The following is a 21,730-nucleotide window of genomic DNA, read 5'->3' on the forward strand; positions in this document are numbered from 1 at the left end:
AACAAGCAGGTGTTGCAGTACTGATTTCAGATAAAATAGACTTTAAAACAAAGGCCATAAAGAAAGATAAAGAAGGACATTTTATAATGATTAAAGGAGTGATACAACATGAGGATATTACACTCGTTAATATATATGCATTCAATATGGGAGCACTTAAGTACATAATCAATTACTAACAGAGATAAAGTGGGATATTGATGGGAATACAATCATAGCAGGAGATTTTAACACCACATTAACATCACTACACAGATCTTCCACAAAGAAAATAAATAAGGCAACAGGGAATTTAAATAATACAATAGAAAAAATAGATTTAGTGGATATTTTCAGAGCATAACATGCCCCCCCCAAAAAAATAGGATATACATTCTTTTCCAGTGCACATTGAACATTTTCCAGGATTGATCATGTACCTGGGCACAAAAGAAACCTCAACAATTTTAAGAAGATAGAAATTATCTCAAGCATCTTTACTGACCACAATGCCATGAAACTAGAAATCAACAACAGAGAAACAAAGGAGAACAAAAGGAAAGCATGGAGATTAAACAATATGCTATTAAAACAACCAACAGGTCAATGAGGAAATCAAAGCTGAAGTTAAAAAATACCTTGAGACAAATGAAAATGAAAGCACAACCATACAAAATTTATGGGACACAGCAAAGGCAGTACTAAGAGGGAAGTTTATAGTGATACAGGCCTTCCTCAAAAAAGAAGAACAAACTCAAATGAACAATTTAACCCACCAGCTGAGAGAACTAGAAAAAGAAGAATAAGAAACCCCAAAAGGCAGCAGAAGGAAGGAAATTATAAAGATTAGGGAGGAAATAAGTAAAACTGAGATTTTAAACACCATAGAAAAAAAAATGAATCAAACCAAAAGCTGGTTTTTTGAAAAAGTAAATAAAATTGACAAACCTCTGGCCAAACTCACAAAGAAGAAAAAAGAGAGAGCACAAATTAGCAAAATAAGAAAAGAAATAAATAAAATAGAAATACAGAATATCATAAGAGAATATTATGAAAATCTAGATGGAACCAAACTGGATAACCTAGAGGAGATGGACAAGTTTCTGGAAACAAACTGTCCACTAAGACTGAATCAAGAAGAAACTAAACACTTGAACAAACTGATCACCAGAAATGAAATTGAAGTAGCAATAAAACACCTCCCTACAAATAAAATTCCGGGACCAGACAGCTTGACTAGGGAATTCTACCAAACATACAAAGAAGAACTCATACCACTCCTTCTCGAACTCTTTCAGAAGATTGAAAAGGAGGGAATACTCCCAAACTCATTCTATGAAGCCACCATCACCCTGATACCAAAACCAGGCAAAGACACTACCAGAAAAGAGAATTATAGGCCAATATCACTGATGAACATAGATTTAAAACTCCTCACCAAATATTAGCAAATAGAATCCAACAACACATAAAAAAGATTATACATCATGGTCCAGTGAGGTTCATCCCAGGGACACAAGGGTGGTTCAACACATGCAAATCAATCAATGTAATACATCACATCACCAAGAGAAAAGACAAAAACCACATGATGATCTCAATAAATGCAGAAAAAGCATTTGATAAAATTCAACACCCATTTATGATAAAAACTCTCACCAAAGTGGGTATAAAGGGAACATATCTCAACATCATAAAAGCTATATATGACAAACTTACAGCCAGCATAGTACTCAACAGTGAAAAACTCAAAAGCTTCCCACTAAAATCTGGGACAAGACAAGGATGCCCACTATCACCACTCCTATTCAACATAGTCCTGGAAGTCCTAGCCACAGCAGTTAGGCAAGAGAAAGAAATAAAAGGGATCCAAATTGGAAAAGAAGAGGTAAAAGTGTCATTATATGCTGATGACATGTTACTATATATAGAAAACCCTAAAAGGTCCACAGAAAAACTACTTGAGCTGATGGAAGAATTTAGCAAGGAAGCAGGTTACAAGATTAACGTTCAAAAATCATTTTTTTTGCATTTCTTTACACTAACGATGAATCAACAGAAAGAGAAAGTAAAGAAACAATCCCCTTTAAAATAGCACCCAAAGTAATAAAATACCTGGGAATAAATCTAACCAAGGAGGTGAAAGAATTATACACAGAAAACTATAAACCACTGATGAAGGAAATTAAAGAAGACTTTAAAAAATGGAAAGATATTCCATGCTCCTGGATTGGAAGAATCAATATTGTTAAAATGGTCACACTGCACAAAGCAATCTACAGATTTAATGCAATCCCTATTCAATTACCCAGGACATATTTCACAGAACTAGAACAAATCATAATAAAATTTATATGGAACCATCAAAGACCTAGAATTGCCAAAGCGTTACTGAAGAGAAAGAAAGAGGCTGGAGGAATAACTCTCCCAGACTTCAGACAATACTATAGAGCTACAGTCATCAAGACAGCATGGTATTGGTACCAAAACAGACATATAGACCAATGGAACAGAATAGAGAGCCCAGAAATGAACCCACAAACTTTTGGTCAACTCATCTTCAACAAAGGAGGCAAGAATATACAATGGAATAAAGACAGTCTCTTCAGCAAATCGTGTTGGGAAAACTGGACAGCAGCATGTAAAACAATGAAGCTAGAACACTCCCTTATACCATACACAAAAATCAACTCAAAATGGATCAAAGACTTAAACATAAGACAAGATACAATAAACCTCCTAGAGGTAAATATAGGCAAAACTTTATCTGACATACATCTCAAAAGTGTTCTCCTAGAACAGTCTACACAAGCAATAGAAATAAAAGCAAGAATAAACAAATGGGATCTAATGAAAATTACAAGCTTCTGCACAGCAAAGGAAACCATAAGTAAAACCAACCAAATGGGAAAAAATTTTTGCAAATGAAGCTGACAAAGGCTTCATCTACACAATATATAAGCAGCTCATATGACTTAATAAGAAACAAATAAACAACTCAATCCAAAAATGGGCAAAACACCTAAACAAGCAATTCTCCAAGGAAGACATACAAATGATCAATAGGCACAAGGAATAATGCTCTATATCACTAAGTATCGGAGAAATGCAAATCAAAACTACAATGAGGTATCACCTCACAAGAGTCAGAATGGCCATCATTCAAAAAATCGACAAATGACAAATGCTGGACAGGCTGTGGAGAAAGGGGAACCCTCCTTCACTGCTGGTGGGAATGCAGTTTGGTGCAGCCACTGTGGAAATCAGTATGGAGATTCCTCAAAAGACAAGGAATAAACTTACTGTATGACCCAGGAATCCTGCTCCTGGGCATATATCCAGAAGGAACCCTACTTCAGGATGACACCTGCACCCCAGTGTTCATAGCAGCATTATTTACAATAGCCAAGACATGAAAACAGCCTAAATGTCCATCAACAGATGACAGAATAAAGAAGAAGTGGTATATTTATACAATGGAATACTACTCAGCCATAAAAACCAACAACATAACGTCATGTGCAGCAACATGGATGCTCCTGGAGAATCCTAAGTGAAGTAAGCCAGAAAGAGAAAGAAAAATACCATATAAGATCACTCATATGTGAAATCTAAAAAACAAACAAACAAACAAAGCATAAATACAAAACAGAAATAGACTCACAGACATAGAATACAAACTTCTTGTTGCCAAGGGGGCGGGGGGTGGGAAGAGATAGACTGGGATTTCAAAATTGTAGAATAGATAAACAACATTATACTGTATAGCACAGGGAAATATATATACAAGATCTTATGGTAGCTCACAGAAAAAAATGTGACAATGAATATATATATGTTCATGTATAACTGAAAATTTGTGCTCTATACTGGAATTTGACACAACAGTGTAAGTGATTGTAAATCAATAAAACATGTTTTTTAAAAAAGACAGACATATACACAATTCAGAAATAAACTCTCACATATATGATCAAATGATCTTCAACAAGCTTATCAAGATCACATAATGGGTAAAGAAAAATGGTGTTGGAGAATCTGAATATCCATGTACAAAAGAGTGAAGTTGAATCCTTAAAACATACAAAAATTAACTCAATATATTTAAGATCTAAATAGAGATCTGAAACTATAAAACTCCTAGAAGATAACATAAGGAAAAGCCTAATGACATTGCATTTGACTATGATTTATTGCCTATGACATTAAAAGCACAGGAAACAAACGTGAAAACAGGCAAATGGTACGGCATCAAACATTAAAACTTCTGTTCATCAAAGGAAACAATCAACAGGGTGAAAATGCAACCTACAGAATGGGAGAAAATATTTGAAAATCATCTATCTGGTAGGGGACAAGTATTCAGAATATATAAAGAACTCCTACAATTCACAACAACAAAAACAAATGTCCAGTTTTTTAATGGTCGAAGGAGTTGAAGATACATTTCTCCAAAGAAGATAAATGAATGGCTAGCAAGTATATGAAAAGATGTTAAATATCACTAATCCTTAGAGAAATGCAAATCCAAACTCCAAAATATCACCTCACACCTATTAGGATGACCACGAAAGAAAGAAAGAAAGAAAGAAAGAAAGAAAGAAAGAAAGAAAGAAAGAAAGAAAGAAAGAAAGAAAGAAAGAAGGAAAGAAAGAAAGAGGGAAATATTGGTGAGCATATTGAAAAACTGGAACCCTTGTGAAATGTGAGTGGAAATGAAAAATTATGCAGCAACTATGGATAATTGTATACTGTGTCTTCAAAAAATTTAAAACAGAATTTACCATACAACCCAGAAATTCTGCTATATTAGAATCCAACAGATAGACAAAGAAAATGCATATGCATATAATGAAATACTAGCCTTAAAAAAGAAAAATCTTGTCACATGCTACAACATGGATTAACCATGCAGATACTATTTAAAATAAAATAACCGTGTTACAAAAAAAGCAATACCTTTTTATTACACTTATATGGGATATAAAAGATAGTCAAACTCATACAAACTTTTTGTTGTCAAAGGCTGAGTGAGAGGGTAATGAGGGTGCTTGGTGGGTATAGACTTTCAGTTTTGCAGGGTGAAATATCTCTACAGATCTGTTCCACAATGACGTGAATATAATTAACATTTAAGTATATTTAATGTGTACACTTAAAATAGTTAGGATGGTAAAGTTTATGTTATCTGTTTTTGAAGTGCAGTTAAAAAGGAAACACAGTAAGGCAACAATATGCAAAGCAAATTGAATTTGAAGAGAAATATAGAAAACTACACAATAATACTGGAAGACTAAAAAGGGGTTTTAAATGAAGCAACAATCTATGCTCCAAAATGAAAACAATGAACTAAAAATAGTATTTATAAGTCAGTTTGTATTTGCCTGTTATATCCAATATAATCCCAATTCTGAAGGAATTTCACGAAGTGATCCTACTTTTCACTGAGAATTGGTTGGTCAGAGGAGCTAAAACATACATTGGAAAAGAATTCACTACAGTACTGAAACAAAATATAAATTATAGTCATTTAAAGCATAGTACTGAATTCACTAGGATAGACAGGGCAGAATAGATAGTTAAGAAATAAGTTTAAATATGAAAAAGAACAACTGTCAGGCCATTGTTTTAAAACTACAATACAATCCATTTCATATAACTGACATCAAAATAAATTCCCCATGGGTGAACGTTTCCATTTGAGCTCTTGAGACTAGCTACTTCAGTAATCGGTGCTCCTCCCTCCCTCTCCTTTCCATTCTTTTCCTTTTATTCTTTTTCTTTTTAATAGACTTTATTCTTTCAGAGCAGTTTCAGGTTCACAACAGAACGGAGAAGAAAATACAGGGAGGTCGCACGTAGCCCCCCGCACGCATACGTAAATACTCCCCTACCCTCAGCACCCCTCACAGTGTGGCATATTTGGTACAGTCGATGAACCTTTCTATTATCTGAGTGCACGTCAATCCCACACACTACACTAAGTCGTACGTAGGGCAATGACTGCGTCTAATTGATCTTCATACCCCCTGAGCACCTAGCACAGGTGCACACAGTACGTATGCTTTCTAAACACACAAGTATACTGCGGATTCTATTCCTAATCTGCTGGTCTTGGCTCCGTTGTATGTGAGCCTTAGTGACCCCAGCTGAATAAATGAGTCCCTGGTGCTGCATGAAGTTCGTGTGAAAAGCAGCTTAATATAAAAACATCCCACACCTGAAGTTCAAAGTCTATTCTTGGGACCTATAACTCTGGACAACATTTAAAACCACTAGGCATGTATACATATGTGAAGCTTTAATACCAACATGCAAATTAACTTGATCTGCGACTATCTCTTAAAGCAATGCAAGCATTCTAGACACTGCAACTCCAAGTACACTGGAAAGTGAGGAATTATAGCTCACACCCAGCATTTAGAGAAAACCTCCCTAGAAAACTGCCAAGAGAAAACTTGCCCAGAAAATAGTTCAAGCAGCCTGACATTTAAAAAAGCCCCAGCTGCGCACTCTGTGCTGATCGGGAAAGAGCTGTTTTCCTAACCTCTAGTCAGTTTCCGAGAAACGAAAAGCTTGCTTTCACTTTCAACTGGCATGTGTTCAATAAAATAGTTGCAAGTTGTCCTTAATCAACACCAGAAAATCCCTTCTCATGAGAAAAAGCAGAGGAGAGCCAGAGACTTCCCATTTATAAAATGACTAATCACAGTGTCATCGTTAGTATAGTTAGTAAGGTTAAATCACCAGTTATTCTGTCCACTTTTGCAAATACAGAGCCACGGTGGGCAAAGCGGTGCAGGGGGTTAAGAGGGACCAACCTCCACTTACAAAAGGCATAAACCACGGAGATTTAATATACAGCATAAGAACATGGTCAATAACATTTTAATAACTTTGCATGGGGGTAAATGGTTACAAACTTATTGGGGTGATCACCTCATAATGTGGACACCTGTCAAATCATTACGTAGGACACTGGACGATAATACAATATTGTACGGCAACTAAATTTCAATTGAAATGTCATTTTATACAATGTGAGTAAGAAAAAACAATACATTAGTATTACATATACATAAAATGTATAGTTTTAATTGTGTGTATTTAAATTAACAAATAAATGCTTTACATACATATTTTATTATTTCTTCTACATTTCAAATTGGCAATAAGGTGGGTTTTCTGTCATATTTGGGGTCATTTTATATTTAGTCACACATGATATCCATTGAGCTTATACTCTCTGCCAAGCCCTGTTTTAATGGCTGAAGATACACCGTGAATACATGCGGTCCATGTTCTTACGAGCTTGAATTGCAGGTAATCAAGAGGGAAAGGAAGAAAAACCAAGGTGATGGGATGGAGATTGACAAAGGTTCATGGAAGACTTCAGTGAGAAGATGCCATTTCACTGAGAGCAGTAGAATAAGAAGCCAGTCCTGCCAAGACCAGGGGAAAGTTTCAGATGCAGAAAATCACTGTACACAGATTGCTCAGGCAGGAAGAATCTGGGTGTGTTCCAGCAACTGAAAGACCCAGATAAACCATATTTTTCAAAGCAAATTAAAGTGCTCCTTAGTCAGAGACATTTAAAAAGATAATGGCAAAGTGGGAAAGGAAAGAGAGTATTCAATTCCAATTGTTAAATTTCAGACACAGATCCAGGTGTACTGTGGGATCAGAAGAGAACCTTATAAATATCTCCTTTCCTTCTCACTTCTCTATTCATTGTCGAGGGGGAGAAAAAGCAAAACAAAAAAATTAAGGGTAAGCAGGGTTTCAGATTCACACCCCACATCGATGACTTGCTTACTGAATTTGAGCAGGCATGCTGTTTACCCTCCCTCAAGCCTCATTGTTTTCACTATAAGATGGAGACGACGCCACTTACTTTGCACAGCTGTAGTTAGGGTTGAGCGAGGCATGTAATGCATGTAACTCTTAGAGAACAGTCAAAAAAGAAAGCAGCTCCTTCTGTTGCTGTTTACCCCACAAACACAGAGAGGCAGTGCAGTGAACTGGTTTAACAAGAGGGTTTGGGATCAAGAATGATTTGGTGAGATCATTTACAGTACTGTGATTTGGGACAAGACATTAACTCTCTCTGTGCCTCAGTTTCTGTAAAATGGTGGGGAAATGTTTGTCATGAGATGTGAGTTACTGAACCCACGTAGCGCCATCAGTGCTGAGCCTGGAACACGTGTGCGATATTTGGAGCCCCTTCCTGCCTCTGCACGGGGTATTGCGTTCCAGGCACTGTGTGTTCATGAATGTACAAGACATGTCCTTTTCCTCACCATATGCGTCAATGAGGAGCCAAGTTCACTGTAGGTGTGTCCATTATTTAAGGAAATTAAACCTAAAATTTAATATGCTTCCTCCTTCTGGCTTTCTCAAACTGACCCCCAATCCTGAAATACATTACATTATATTTAAATATCTAATAGCCACTCTTTTACAGCAAATGGTTTCTAAGATCTCTTAAAAAAAAAATAATAATGTGAAAGTTCTAGTTGAGAAATTCTGCCAAATCCATGTACCCTCCTATGAGCATAGCTTCTAAAAATTCCTTTTATGGTTGGTGAGTCATTGCTTTGTACTCAATGCTTTCAATTTCATTTTACTCAAAGTCTACAACAGAGCTTGCTTTACTGCTGACTGTCAGCTCTCTAAAAGAAGTCAGGAGAGCTCCATGACTTTGGGTGGGTGAGATAAAAGGCTAACCACCTCTCGAAAGACAGAGAAGTCACGGAACTGAGAAGAAAACAGGTAAGACCTCTCTGCTTTGTCCTCAGAGCAGCTCTCGCTCCAGGGCTGAAGGAGCTCTCCTTGGGGAAAGGAGCCCATGTTACAACTGGTGCGGGGTGGGAAGGGATTTATAAAGGTCAGCTAGTTTTCTAAAAATGACCAGCATCAAGGTCGGCTGCAGCTGAGCGTGCCATGCGCCACGAGGTCAGATGGAGCCCTGCTGTCTGTCCTGTGTCATCACCGCGCTGGTGTGGGATTAAGCACCTAGGACGTGGGGCTTAACCTAAGAGCTTGAAATGCATGAGGACCTTCTTCTTCTTTGCTGGTGCTGTGTGAGCTGACTGGGAACACGATTAAATTACTGCTGTCTTTGATGGAACTCGCTCAATACTGATCTGCCTGCAGCTAAGGAATTGAAGGGGCTATAAATACATTATTTTCATGAGAAGGAAAGAATAGTAAATGAGATGCAGGAAAACAACACTCACATTGTTAAAGACAAAGAAAAAACCCTGAAACCAAAGTGAAAGGAGTAGATTCATGAAGAGACCACACTCCTCAATCGTGTATTTGAACTTTGTTTCAAAGAACTGCTTTTAGAAATAGTGCGGGTTCACTAGGTCCAGCTTCTTGGTGCCAACTCACTCCCTACCCATTAGGCACTGAATTCAGCCCCACTGCTTTGCTAAAAAGCTTCCTCCTTAAAGAATCCACGGTGGGGCAGCACTAAAGGCGCCATCTTTGTTTCCTTTGTCCCTTCTGTGCTGTCAAGGAGTTTTGATCCTGCCTTCTGGAAACTCTTCCCCTCAACTCCTTGGCTAGGCGCCTGCTTCCTCATCACCCACTTGTCTGACAGCTTTCTCTCTTCTTTTCAGCTCCCTGCCCCCTCTCCCCTCCGCGTCCCTCTCCCCTACCCCTCTTTCTACTTTCCTGCTTCTCCTTCCCCTCTACCAAAAGGGAAAAAAAGAAGAAACAGAAAACTTGGAACTGTATGGCTGGAAAAATAGGTATGTCCTCTGAACAACTTTCTCTCTTGCTCTCCTGATCTGCTCCTGATCTTCTAATCTTTATTCCATTGTCCTTTGTTCCATTACACCACACACACATATATACGCAAACATGAGTTTTAGCAACGTGCAGTGATTACACTTGTGCAGCTTACCCCCCACTCAGTTGGAGGCTAATTTATTGGGAAGCTAATCAAGTCTAAGTGTCAGCACCCCTGCTCACACAAGCCCACACCAAGGCTTCGCAAGGGTCCCTAGCCTCGTGATTCACAAGGTCATATATTTTTATAAAATTTGCAGTAGTAAGTGATATTGGTTCCACTTCCAAGACAGCAGTGTGAGAAGTCTTGGACTCTCATTCCAGCAAAAATAAGCAGTAACTAGTTGGGGGGAAAACACTACATTCAAAATCTCTGGAAATTGTTCAAAGACGTACATCAAATGATGTAACATTTACTCATGAAAGTCTGTATTGATAGTAAGGGTTAGTGAATAAACACGATTGAATTTCTCACACATAGCCAGGATGTACAACAAATCCCTCTAAATCCAATTTTATTTTCCACTTAATGTCTACTATAAAAATTTTAATGAGAATCCAAAAGGAAAGTTTTCCATGATAAACTGAATGAAAGATTTTGTTCATTAATCACTGTGATATCAATATTTTTAATGGACTACTTTCATAATACTTCTGTAACTTTCTAAAATGATACAGATCTTTCCTCCATCTATCTCAGCGTTGACACAAAACTTCTGGCCATGTTGGGGAATTTTATGACCTTCCTTCTGAATGCAAAATAACCTGGTGGAAGTTTTTGATCTGTTTAGACTAGAAATTCTAAATCATTCCATCTCTTTTCTTGCAGACAAGGGAACATGGCTTCAGCGATCCACATGCCAGAACCCTTGTGCCTCATTGAGAACACTAATGGGCGACTGGTGGCTAATCCGAAAGCTCTGACCATCCTGTCTGCCATCACGCAGCCAGTGGTGGTGGTGGCCATCGTGGGCCTCTACCGCACAGGCAAATCCTACTTGATGAACAAGCTGGCTGGGAAAAGCAAAGGTGAGTGAGGACACCAGCAAAGCCTCCCCGAGTCCCTTCTATCCACCCACACTCCCAGCATTCAGGACGGTGATGGGAAGAGAGGAAGCTAGAGATGGGGAGGAATATTGAAAGCTCACTTTCAAATCACAGTTATGCTCATATCTTCACTATGATCTGAAAGAATCAGCTCACATCTCTTTTCACTTTGTCTTTTAACTTTTCTTTCTTTCTTTTATTTTTAACTGTCGTAAGATATGCATAACATAAATTGACCACTGTAACCATTTTGAAGTTCTGTGGCATTGAGTAAATTCACACTGTTGTGCAAACATCACCACCATCCATCTCCATGAGTTTCCCCGAACAGAAACTCTGTACCCCAATAAACAATAACTCCAGCCCTTGACAACATCTTTCTACATGCTGTCTATAAATTTGACGGCTCTAGGAGTCTCATGTAAGAGGACTCATACATTATATTCCCTTTTGTGATGGCTTATTTCACTTAGCATCATATCTTCAAGGTTCATCAATGTTGTAGCATGTGTCAAAATTCTCTTCCCTTTTAAGGCTGAATAATTGTATGTGCATATCAATTTGTTTATCCTTTTGTCTGTTGATGGACGGCTCGGTTACTTCCACCTTTTGGCTCTTATGAATAATGTTGCTAAGAACATGGGGGTACAAATATCTGTTCAAGTCCCTGCTTTCACGTATTTTGGGTATATACCAAGAAGTGGAATTGTTGGATCATATGGTAATTCTATGTTTAATTTTTTAAGAAATCACCATAACTTTTCCCCAGAAGCATTACCATTTTATATTTCCACCAGAAAAGCACAAGGGATCTAATTTCTCCATATCCTTATCAACACTTGGTATTTTCTGATTTTTTAGCCTTCCTAATGGGTCTGAAGTATCTCACTGTGGTTTTCTAAATTAATAACTTTCTAATATTATCAAATGTTCATTCAGTTTTACATTTTCCCATTTTCTTATACATATCAGTTAACTTTCAGGATTCACATAAGATCTACAATACATGTTTGGCTGCTCTGTCTTTTTTTTTTAAGTACAGTTGATTCACAATATTGTGTTAGTTTCAGGTATACAGCAAAGTGATTCAGTTATATATTTTTTTCAGCTTATTTTCCATTATATGTTATGTAAGATATTGTGGCTTTGATTTGTACTTCCCTAATGACTAGTGATGCTGAGTGTCTTTTCATGTGTTTATTAGTCTTTTGAATAATTTCTTTGGAGAATTGCTTATTTAGGTCCTTTGCTCATTTTTTAATTTGGTTGGTTTTTTAATTTGCTTTTTTGTTTTTTCTAGGAATTCTTTATATATTCTGGATATCGATCCCTTAACAGATTGATGACTAGCAAATATATTTTTCCCATTTGTTACCTATTTAACTGTGTTGATGGTGTCCTTTAATACACAAAAGTTTTAGTTTTGATGAAGTACAACTTGTCTATTTTTATTGTTGCTTATGCTTTTGGTGTCATATCTAAGAAATCATTGCCAATTCCGATATTGTGAAGCATGTCACGTATGTTTCCTTGCAGTTTTATAGTTTTAGCTAGTACATTCTAGGTCTTTGATGCATTTCGGTTAATTTTTGCAGAAAAAAGGTTTCTGTCTTTCACCGTTGAGTCTAATGTTGCATACAGGACCTTTTTTGTGTTGAGTTAGTTTCCTTCTATTTCTGGTGTGTTGATTGGTATCTTAACTTCCCTGCTCCTTTGATTGTAAGATTAATACTGGTTGTGATTTCAGTTCTCTCTCCTAAACTTGATTTTATTAACTTTTATCTCAATTTCCAGAACCACCTAATATTAAAACTCTACCTCTTTTCTCCCCACACCCCCTCACAGGCTTCTCCCTGGGCTCCACGGTGCAGTCTCACACCAAGGGCATCTGGATGTGGTGTGTGCCTCACCCCAAGAAGCCAAACCACAGTCTAGTTCTGCTTGACACTGAGGGCCTGGGGGATGTAGAGAAGGTAAGCATTGAGGATTCAGTTTTGGAATAAGCCCCACATCTCTGAATAGTCTCTACACTACTTAATTTTTCTTTAAATAAGAGCTTGCACTCAATCATGTTTTTTTTTTCATTTCTGTGTACGTGCCATGAGACCAATCTTAACAACTATGGGTCAGGAAAATATTCATTAGGCAGAATCCTAGAAGCAGAGCATAGTGGTCAGTAGAGAGTATTCTAATTATTAATGATAGGTTGGTTGTAGGCTACGCCAGTGAACCAGATGCATGAAGGTAGCACAAATAAAATCAGTGTAATGAATCTTATCCTGCAAAGAACTTTAGTTAAGGGATCAGGTTCTGAAGTCCCATACCGCTGGCTTTAAATTTAAACTCTGTCAGTAATGCAGTGACCCTCACAAGTTATTTGACCTCTCTTAAGCTCAGCTTTCTGATCTGTAAAACACATATAACAGATCTACATTTGCCTCATAGTATTATTTTGAATATTTCATAAGGTAAGTAGTGGAAAATGTTAGGTGCATAATAATTGCTGAATGATTGATCCAAGTATTATTATTCTTATATTAAGACAATTTTCTGTAAAAATGAAGAGAAAAATTTAAATTTAAATTATATTTAAGGTCTTACAAAGTCTAACAACATTGACTATTTGTTTTGCAATTATCTATCAATGATCTTAAGAGGGCGTAGTCAGAATTAGTGTAAACGAAAAATCCCAATCAGAAAACTATTCAAAGTTCAAGTCCTGGGGGAGGATGTGGCTCAGTGGTAGAGTACATGCCTGACATGCATAAGGCCCTGGGTTCAATCCCCAGTACCTCCTCTAAAAACAAATAAAAAGATGAAACAAAGTTCAGGTCCTACTGACAATCATTTTTGCTTAGATTTGGTTTCCTTTTGTAGGTCATTAGTCTAAAAAAAAATTTAAAAACCTCTAATTAAAGGAACATCCTTTTACTCCTGCTGATCTGGAAAGTGCCATGACAATGAAATATAATCTTGGCCCAAATGTGTTCTGATTCCCAGGGTGACAACCAGAATGACTCCTGGATCTTTGCCCTAGCAATACTGCTAAGCAGCACGTTTGTATACAATAGTATGGGAACCATTAACCAGCAGGCCATGGACCAACTACAGTATCCTTTCTGGGGTCCAGAACAGCATCACATTCAGAGGGGAGACCTGTATTTAAAAAAGATAGCTGCCTAACTGTGAATCCTGGTGAATCAAACCCAAAAAGAGAAACATAAAAAATAATTCAAGGGCAGGGAAAAAAGTCCTATGTACCCACTGAAGAATTGATACCTGGGTTAAGAACAAGGTGGTAAGCCTAGCATTGCTCCTCAGGCGAAGAGCCCCATCCAGATGTCCCTGGCAGCAAACTGGCAGTGCCAAAATAGCATGAGCCCTTTGGAGCATGTCAAGGCTTTTTAAAAAGTTGAAGTATAGTTGACTTACAACATTGTTAGTTCCAGGTGTACAGCAACAATAGTCAGGTGTATATGTGGTTGTTTTCATATTATTTTCCATTGGGGGTGATTGCAGGACTTGAATGTGGTTTCCTGTGTTTTACAGTAAATCCTTGTTGCCTGTCTGCTTTATGTAGAGTAGTTTGTATCCGCTAAAAAAAGAAAGGACAAACGCAAAACGACAGTTTTGAGTATGTGGAAATATCGTAGGAGAGGCGGCACTCTTCTTTTATGCCAGTTTTCCTGAATTTGCTGCTCAGCTATGTGACAGAGCTGACAGACAGAATCAGGGCAAAATCCTCCCCTGAGGAGGACGGGGTTGAGGACTCAGCTGACTTTGTGAGCTTCTTTCCAGACTTTGTGTGGACGCTGAGGGATTTCTCCCTAGACTTGGAAACAGATGGGCAATGTATCACACCAGACGAGTACCTGGAGAATTCACTCAAGCTGAAGAAAGGTAAAGGGGACTGAGAACTGATAAATGAGGTCAGCACCCAAAACTATCATTCTTTAGTTTTCCATTCAGTTTTCTTATATTTATGTTTTCTGTTTCTTCTCGGGGGCCATTACTTAACCTGAGAGCTTCTTTAATACCTGAATTAATAGATTTGATTTTAAGTTATTTTCTCTTGTTCTAAGAAAGAGTTGCTTTTTCTTTTACCTTTCCCTGTGCTGTGACTAGATTGATATGATCTTCTTAGGGCTTGTGATGCTGTAATTAGCCAGAGTATGGAGTAGAATGGTCATTTATTTGAAGAAATTAAATAAAAGCATGAACAGTGCATTAATCCAGGGGTTCACAGACTATGGCCCACAGTCAAATGATGGCCAGCTGTCTTTGTAAATAGGGTTTTACTGGAAAACAGCTATGCCCCTTCACTTATCGACTGTCTAGGGCTGCTTTCATGCTGTGACGGCAGATAGAGTACTTTGAAAAAAGACCATCTGGCTTGCAAATGCCTAAAATATTCAGAAAAAGTGTGTAAGCCCCTATACTAGGCAAATTCTCTTTTATCTTCCTCCAGGTACCAGTGAAAAAGATAAAATGTTTAATCTGCCTCGACTCTGTATCCGGAAGTTCTTCCCAAAGAAGAAATGCTTTATCTTTGATCGACCCACTCAGAGGAAGCAGCTTAGCCGGCTTGAAGAACTGCATGATGATGAGCTGGACTCTGAATTCGTGCACCAAGCTGCACTCTTCTGCACCTACATCTTTAGCAATTCCAAAACTAAGACTCTGTCAGGAGGCATCAAGGTCAATGGACCCCGTGAGTCCTCTTCCTAATCTCCCCTCTCACTGTTAAGACTAAAGGACAGTGTATAACATCCCCTTAGTTTTCAGCTTTGAAAAATGCAAACCTACTGCTATCAGCATATTAAGTTCTAGATGGCACCAACATTTCTAATAGACCTTATCACTCAGATTTCTTAGGTGAGAAAAGATAGGACAGGCCAAAGGGAAAAAGCTCTAAGAGCTTAGTGTCTTAGACGCTGGACCTGCCCTGTCCAGTATGGCTCTCACTAGACAGGCGTGGCTATCGAAATTTAAATCTAAGTTAAAATGAAAGAAGTTTAACATAATGATCACACAGCTGTATCTCAAGCGCTCGTACCTACACTGGACAGCACAGACAGCACACTTCCATCATCCCAGAAAGCTCTGCTGGTTAATGCTCTGCTACAAAAAGCAAGGAGGACTCCTTTAGAATTGTTCCCCACATATTCATCCAGGGTTTCCCATGGACTTACCATGGCTGATGATACAGACTTCAGTGAGAGAGGTATGGTTTCTGTCCTAACAGTGCTTGGGAGTAAGGTGAATGCACTCAGTAAACACAGGCCTATGCTATCTACAACAGAGGTTCTCAGCCTTCGATGTGCATACATACCGCCTAAGGATCTTATGCCAAAGAGGACGGTCTAATTCAGTTGAACTGGGGCAGAGGCTGAGAGTCTGCATTTTTAGCAAGTTTCCAGGTGACACTGAGGAAATGGATGCTGTTAAGGCAAACGGTTGGTAATAGACATGGTCAGGATCACACAGAATAGAATCTTTACTCACCCCACCTACAACAAACGTCATTTGTTCCTTATTCGTAGGTCTGGAGACCCTGGTGCTGACCTATGTCAGTGCCATCAGCAGTGGGGATCTTCCCTGCATGGAGAACGCAGTCCTGGCCTTGGCTGAGATCGAGAACTCGGCCGCAGTGCAAAAGGCCATTGCCCACTATGACCAGCAGATGGACCAGAAGGTGCAGCTGCCCACGGAAACCCTCCAGGAGCTCCTGGACCTGCACGGGGCCTGTGAGAGAGAGGCCATCAAAGTCTTCATGAAGAACTCTTTTAAGGATGTGGACCAAGTGTTCCAGAAAAAATTAGCGGTATATTTGCTCTTCTGATTTATGAGAGGCAGGAGTTCCTTCAAAGATGTAGACCATTTATTTCAAAAGAAATTAGCAGTCATTTTTTTCTCAAGTTTATACAGATTAGGCTCTTGGAAAGCAAAGTACTACTAGAAAATGAAATGGGTCCTTATTTTGGCAAAAGCAGTTTTACCCAGACTTTTAAATGGTGACAACCACTATTTGTTATTTAAAAAGAAGAACCAGTTTTATTGGTAGACTTAATTATGATGGACTGAAAATTTCTTTCTTTCATGAATAATCTAATCTTCACTATAATTTAATTACATGCATATAAGTAACCATCAGAGCGTCTGATCAAATTACATGCTCATTGTTATCAGGCTGACGTGATATTCTAGACAAAAGCAAAGAAAACTGTAGTCTCATTTATCTTGAGCAGGCTTATGTTGAGCCCCATTTATTTCGCATGTAATCACTGGTCCAATTCAAAAAGCGTAAGTTTATCCCCAAAGGCGTAGGATAAAGCTAGTAATCTCTGCTAGTAATCACTTCCAAGCAGAAAGGGACTTGTAGAAAGTCAGGATCAGGAGGAAGGATACGGCCCTGCTGAGCACCTGCAAGTTTCTCTAGGGGTCACAGAGCTTTTTCTGGCGGTGGGGAGGAGCCTTTCCAGAAATTCTGAGGTCAAACTAACATCTTTTTCCTACTTTGTTTACTTCCTATTTTTACATTAAAGGCCCAGCTAAACAAAAAGCGAGATGACTTTTGTAAACAGAATCTTAAAGAATCATCAGACCGTTGCAAAGCATTACTTAAGGATATTTTCACTTCTCTAGAAGAAGGTGTAAAACAGGGGGTTTATTCTAAACCAGGAGGGTATCGTCTTTTCATGGAGAAGATACAGGAGCTGAAGAAAAAGTATGACCAGGAGCCCAGGAAGGGAATACAGGTAACCAGGATTGGTTCTGGGAAGCTGCTGACACGCCTCCTTGAAACACCAATGGGACTAAGTGTACTGCACATGGATGCGCAAGTACAGGGCTGACAGCATTCCTGCTTTAATTCAGTAACCACGGACAGGGAGCCTGTTATACCGGATGCATCCTATATGCTCACCCAAGAGAGTGCACTCAATTCACAGTCAAGTTAGAAACTGGACTATCAGATTAATCAGCAGGTATTTCTTGTAGACCACTATTACAGCTGGATCTTTATGTTGCAAGAGACAGAAACCCAATGATAGTTGCTTCAACAAAAATGGTAATTCATCAGTTTAGCTTTCAACCTGCTTTAAGGATCGATGTAGCCAAGATTTCAAATAATATCATCATATGTCTCACTGTCTGTTGCTCCACTTAAGCCCACACTTCCCTCCCTCCCATTCTCCTCCTTACCCTTTCTTCTGATCCACTTTGTCCACGGTGGCTTCACTCTCCAGCATGCTCACCCCATTGGGACCACAGCACCCACAGCCCCAAAATTAGAGTCCTCATTCAACAAGAACAGAGCATCTCTGTGTCTATCTCAGTCCCTGATAAAGGATTCTGCTCAGTAGGGGGCCAAGCCTGGCCAGCCTGGAGCTCGTGCTCACCCCAGTGACTGAGAATCTTGACCACCGGGCACACCAGGGCCAAGAGGAGCAGCCCTTAGAGGGAAAGATGGTGGGCAAATAAGTGCTCATAGCCATTTCCTATTATTTACTCCATTTTCTCTGGGTCCTAGGCTGAAGAGGTTCTTCAGGAATACTTGAAGTCCAAGGAGTCTGTGACTGACGCAATTCTTCAGACAGACCAGACTCTCTCAGAGAAGGAAAAGTTGATTGAAGGTGAGGAGCGAATCAAGAGACCAGATAGCCCCAGAAGCCCATAAACTTCAAATAACTGGATGAACCTACAATCCTTGAACTATAGTAGGATGACATAAGATGCCTCTTTCTTGCTGAAGTCATTTCCATGCCGGGTGTACGCAGTCAGTAGCAACAATGCCAGATCAGTGCACATGGAAGAAAGAAGCAATATGGTCACCCACATACATGTTTCTTTCTCCTTTGCCTCCTGACAGTGGAACGTGCGAAAGCGGAAGCAGCACAGGCTGCAACAAAAATGCTGGCGGAAATGCAAATAAAGAATCAGCAGATGATGGAACAAAAAGAAAAGAGTCATCAGGAACACGTGAGGCAGCTGACGGAGGCGATGGAGAAAGAAAGGGCGCAGCTGCGGGAAGAGCAAGAGAGAACCCTCTCTCTTAAACTTGAGGTAATTAACTGCATCGCTGCAAGGTTCCTGTTTTTCTGTCTTCTCTCCCCTCTCCCTGATCACTAATTTGCCATGGCAGTGAGGACACGACCCCAGAAGAAGGACCTCGCTTGCTCACCTGTACTTTTTAATCCCCATCTGCCTACCTGAACTGGCCCCTGTCAACGTCTGGTTATTAAAAGGTTTTGTGGGGTTTTTTTTTTTGCAGTTATGTCACACCCAGTCCGTTCTCAGTATATCCTTCGATCAGTGGTAGCTATTACCTGCTACGCATTATAAAAAACGCCTCATCTCTGATCTTGCTTAATACTATGTGAAGCAAAAACTGCCATGTCTCTGTTACTCAGGAGGTGAAACAGAGGTTCAGAAAATATTAAACAACTTTTATAGGGTCACACAGCTTGGTGAGATGTCTGAACCATGTACACCACATAAGAGGAATTTTTTAACTTTTTTTTTCTGTCATACCTGGTATGACTTTCAGCTCTAAGAGAACCTTTATAAGCAGAGGGGCTCCTTAACTCTCACACCTGTGTGTCAGTGTGTTACTCCTACGTGTTTTCTAGGCCCTGCTCCTAGTACGTGTTGAGCTGGGAATTATGTGCAGAAATCCACTATAGTCAGTATGGGGCCCTGATTCCCTTACCTTATCTATACTTTGCCACCCCTGCCACCAAGTTGTGGAAGCTTAGATCAAATTCCCTGATCTAAGATTCAGATACTTTATCAGATTTTGAAAATTATTTATTTCTGTATGTGTGTACGTGTGTGTATAAAATAGTCTAAATCCATAAACAGGATTTGAAGCTAAACATATTAAGATTGCACACAAAGGTGGTACACAATATTGGGAGAAAAATTAGGACTGGTAATTTAGGTTTATCAACATATTGAGAAACATAAGACAAAAATCTTTCTTAACTAAACAAAGGAGACTCAGAAAAAGTGATCACAGAGCTAGAAGGCCCAAGAGATTGTATAATGAAAAATACAGTAGAGAAAATTTCAAGAAGAAATCAAATATTTTTTAAAATCCGTGAATGTGGACACTAGGTAGAAGTTAAGAGACTTACTGAATGCTACACTTTATTCAGTCTCCATTTGTACCTTTTTAGGAACAGGCCCGACTACTAAAAGAAGGATTCCATAATGAGAACAAACAGCTTCAGTATGAAATACAGAAGCTCCAGGGAAAGATGGAAGAAGTGCCAAGTTGTGTCATAATTTAAAGAACTGAAGAATAGCACCTTCCTGGTCACTCTTAGCCAAGCCATTCCTCAAGCAGTTTAGAATCTAGAAAAAGTGTCACCACACTTGATAATAATTAGGTCTTATATTTTTTTAACATGAAAATTTCCGAAATCATGCAGTAATAGGTGAAATCATGTCTATCTTCCTCACAGTATTGTAAACTGTGTAACGCGGATGCATCTCACCTCTTGCCAGCCCTGGAGGTATCATAAGCTGGTACCACTCAGGAGCTTCTTCTTCCAGATGACCACTAGGAGAGATGGACACTGAGCAAAGTCTCAGGCAATAATCTTGGGACACAGTTGAGCATGAGTTTGGCCAAGTGCACAACAGGTTCCCATATCAGGAACAACCATTCTAGCTTCTTAGTGAAGGCAATATATAGTGCACCATTGTTTCAGGACTGCTCTGTCTGTGGGTGATGGTGTCATTTCTGGGCACTAGGAATAGTCAGTACTCACTAGTGGATTCCAAGCTAAAGCAGATCACCTTATATAGAGCTCTCGAATCGCTACAGAATTTCCATAGGAAGATGGAAGAAACCATTGGCATGAGTAGGAGTGAGGTCATAAATAAAAGTGCTGGAGAAGCAACTTTCCCTTCTTACTCAGTTCACCCAGATTACAGTTTTAATGGGGCTCTTTAGAACTTTAGGTAAGTGACACTGGACTAAACATAGTCACAGGAGGACGATTATGCATTGTGTGTTCCCAGCAATTTACAGTTTGCAAAGATGAACTTTAAATGGTGACAGATACTGTGTTAGAAAACCGAGCTAACTGAATTATGAGATTGTTTGTAACCCTAAAGTTTAGGCTATCTTTTCCCGATTCTTCATAGTCATACTTGAAAGCCTGCTTATCTTCCCCCAAGAGAATATGGGTTCTTTTTTGACATTTTTGACCAGTAAAATAACACTCTTGGTATTACCTGGTATATATGGACCTTCTCACAATTGTTAAAATTCCTAAGTGGTTGCTGTTTCTTAAGGAGATTAAGAATTGTTTTCAAGCTGGAAATAAATTATGCTTCATTGAGCTTTGTGTTTCTGATTTTTTAAAGTTTTCCACCAGAAAATAAGGTTTTAGTCTATATAGCCATAAGGTTTGGCTAACTTTACGGTAAAAGACTGGATGGTAACTCTTCATGGCTTCTGTGAGCCATGCAGTTTCTGGCCCAACTATTCAACTCTGCCACAAAGCAACCACAGACGATACATAAATGGATGGGCATGGCTGTCTTCCAATAAAACATTGTTTTCAGAAACAGGTGGCACTCACAAGCCATAGTTTGCAGACACTTGCTTTATGGAAACATTAGTCAAAGTTCTATGCATCTGCCTTACATTGCTTGCATTTGTAAGGAACATATGCATTAGATTGTCTATGTTAGCATCCTGAAAATACCATGCAGTGTTTCAAAATATCACATGAGGAGGGAAAAGCAGGGAAGCAGCTGATGCCACTAAATCAACATTAATAAACCTGCTTTTTCTGATTGTTTGGGACCTTTTATTCCATTGAATCCCTTTCCTTCCCATCGGGATGGAGAATGCCTGCTTCCACAGCTGGGCAAGTGCTGCTAAGCAGTG

At 39.0% G+C, this 21,730-nt stretch overlaps 2 protein-coding genes and 1 non-coding gene across 7 annotated transcripts in view; 2 read left to right on the forward strand and 1 right to left on the reverse strand.

Annotated features, from left to right (window-relative positions):
- Positions 1-21,730, reverse strand: part of LOC116277441 (guanylate-binding protein 7-like) — a 250,349-nt gene that overhangs the window by 210,222 nt on the left and 18,397 nt on the right. The gene's annotated exons all lie outside the window — the stretch shown is intronic.
- Positions 8,007-21,403, forward strand: LOC140700573 (guanylate-binding protein 2-like). Of its 2 annotated transcripts, XM_072974026.1 has the most exons (11): positions 8,007-8,751; positions 10,607-10,806; positions 12,670-12,797; positions 13,825-13,934; positions 14,528-14,724; positions 15,293-15,535; positions 16,368-16,648; positions 17,370-17,582; positions 18,356-18,458; positions 18,695-18,888; positions 20,004-21,403. In XM_072974026.1, the coding sequence occupies exons 2-11, from the start codon at positions 10,617-10,619 to the stop codon at positions 20,115-20,117; spliced, it is 1,773 nt and encodes a 590-aa protein (XP_072830127.1). In that variant the 5' UTR covers positions 8,007-8,751; positions 10,607-10,616; the 3' UTR covers positions 20,118-21,403. The 2 variants fall into 2 exon arrangements, with proteins under 2 accessions (XP_072830127.1, XP_072830128.1); XM_072974027.1 differs by lacking the exon at positions 17,370-17,582.
- Positions 13,549-13,621, forward strand: TRNAV-GAC (transfer RNA valine (anticodon GAC)). Its single transcript has one exon. It is a non-coding gene; the product is annotated as a tRNA-Val (tRNA).

The sequence above is a fragment of the Vicugna pacos genome, chromosome 13, assembly GCF_048564905.1.
Source record: "Vicugna pacos chromosome 13, VicPac4, whole genome shotgun sequence".
Lineage (NCBI taxonomy): Eukaryota > Metazoa > Chordata > Mammalia > Artiodactyla > Camelidae > Vicugna > Vicugna pacos.

Bases quoted from the DNA above. Each gene is read 5' to 3' on its own strand.
- LOC140700573 (XM_072974026.1), top strand. From the start codon at position 10,617: ATGGCTTCAGCGATCCACATGCCAGAACCCTTGTGCCTCATTGAGAAC. The intron at 15,536-16,367 runs GTGAGTCCTCTT...CCTTATTCGTAG, and splicing joins CATCAAGGTCAATGGACCCC to GTCTGGAGACCCTGGTGCTG. The intron at 18,459-18,694 runs GTGAGGAGCGAA...GCCTCCTGACAG, and splicing joins GAAGGAAAAGTTGATTGAAG to TGGAACGTGCGAAAGCGGAA.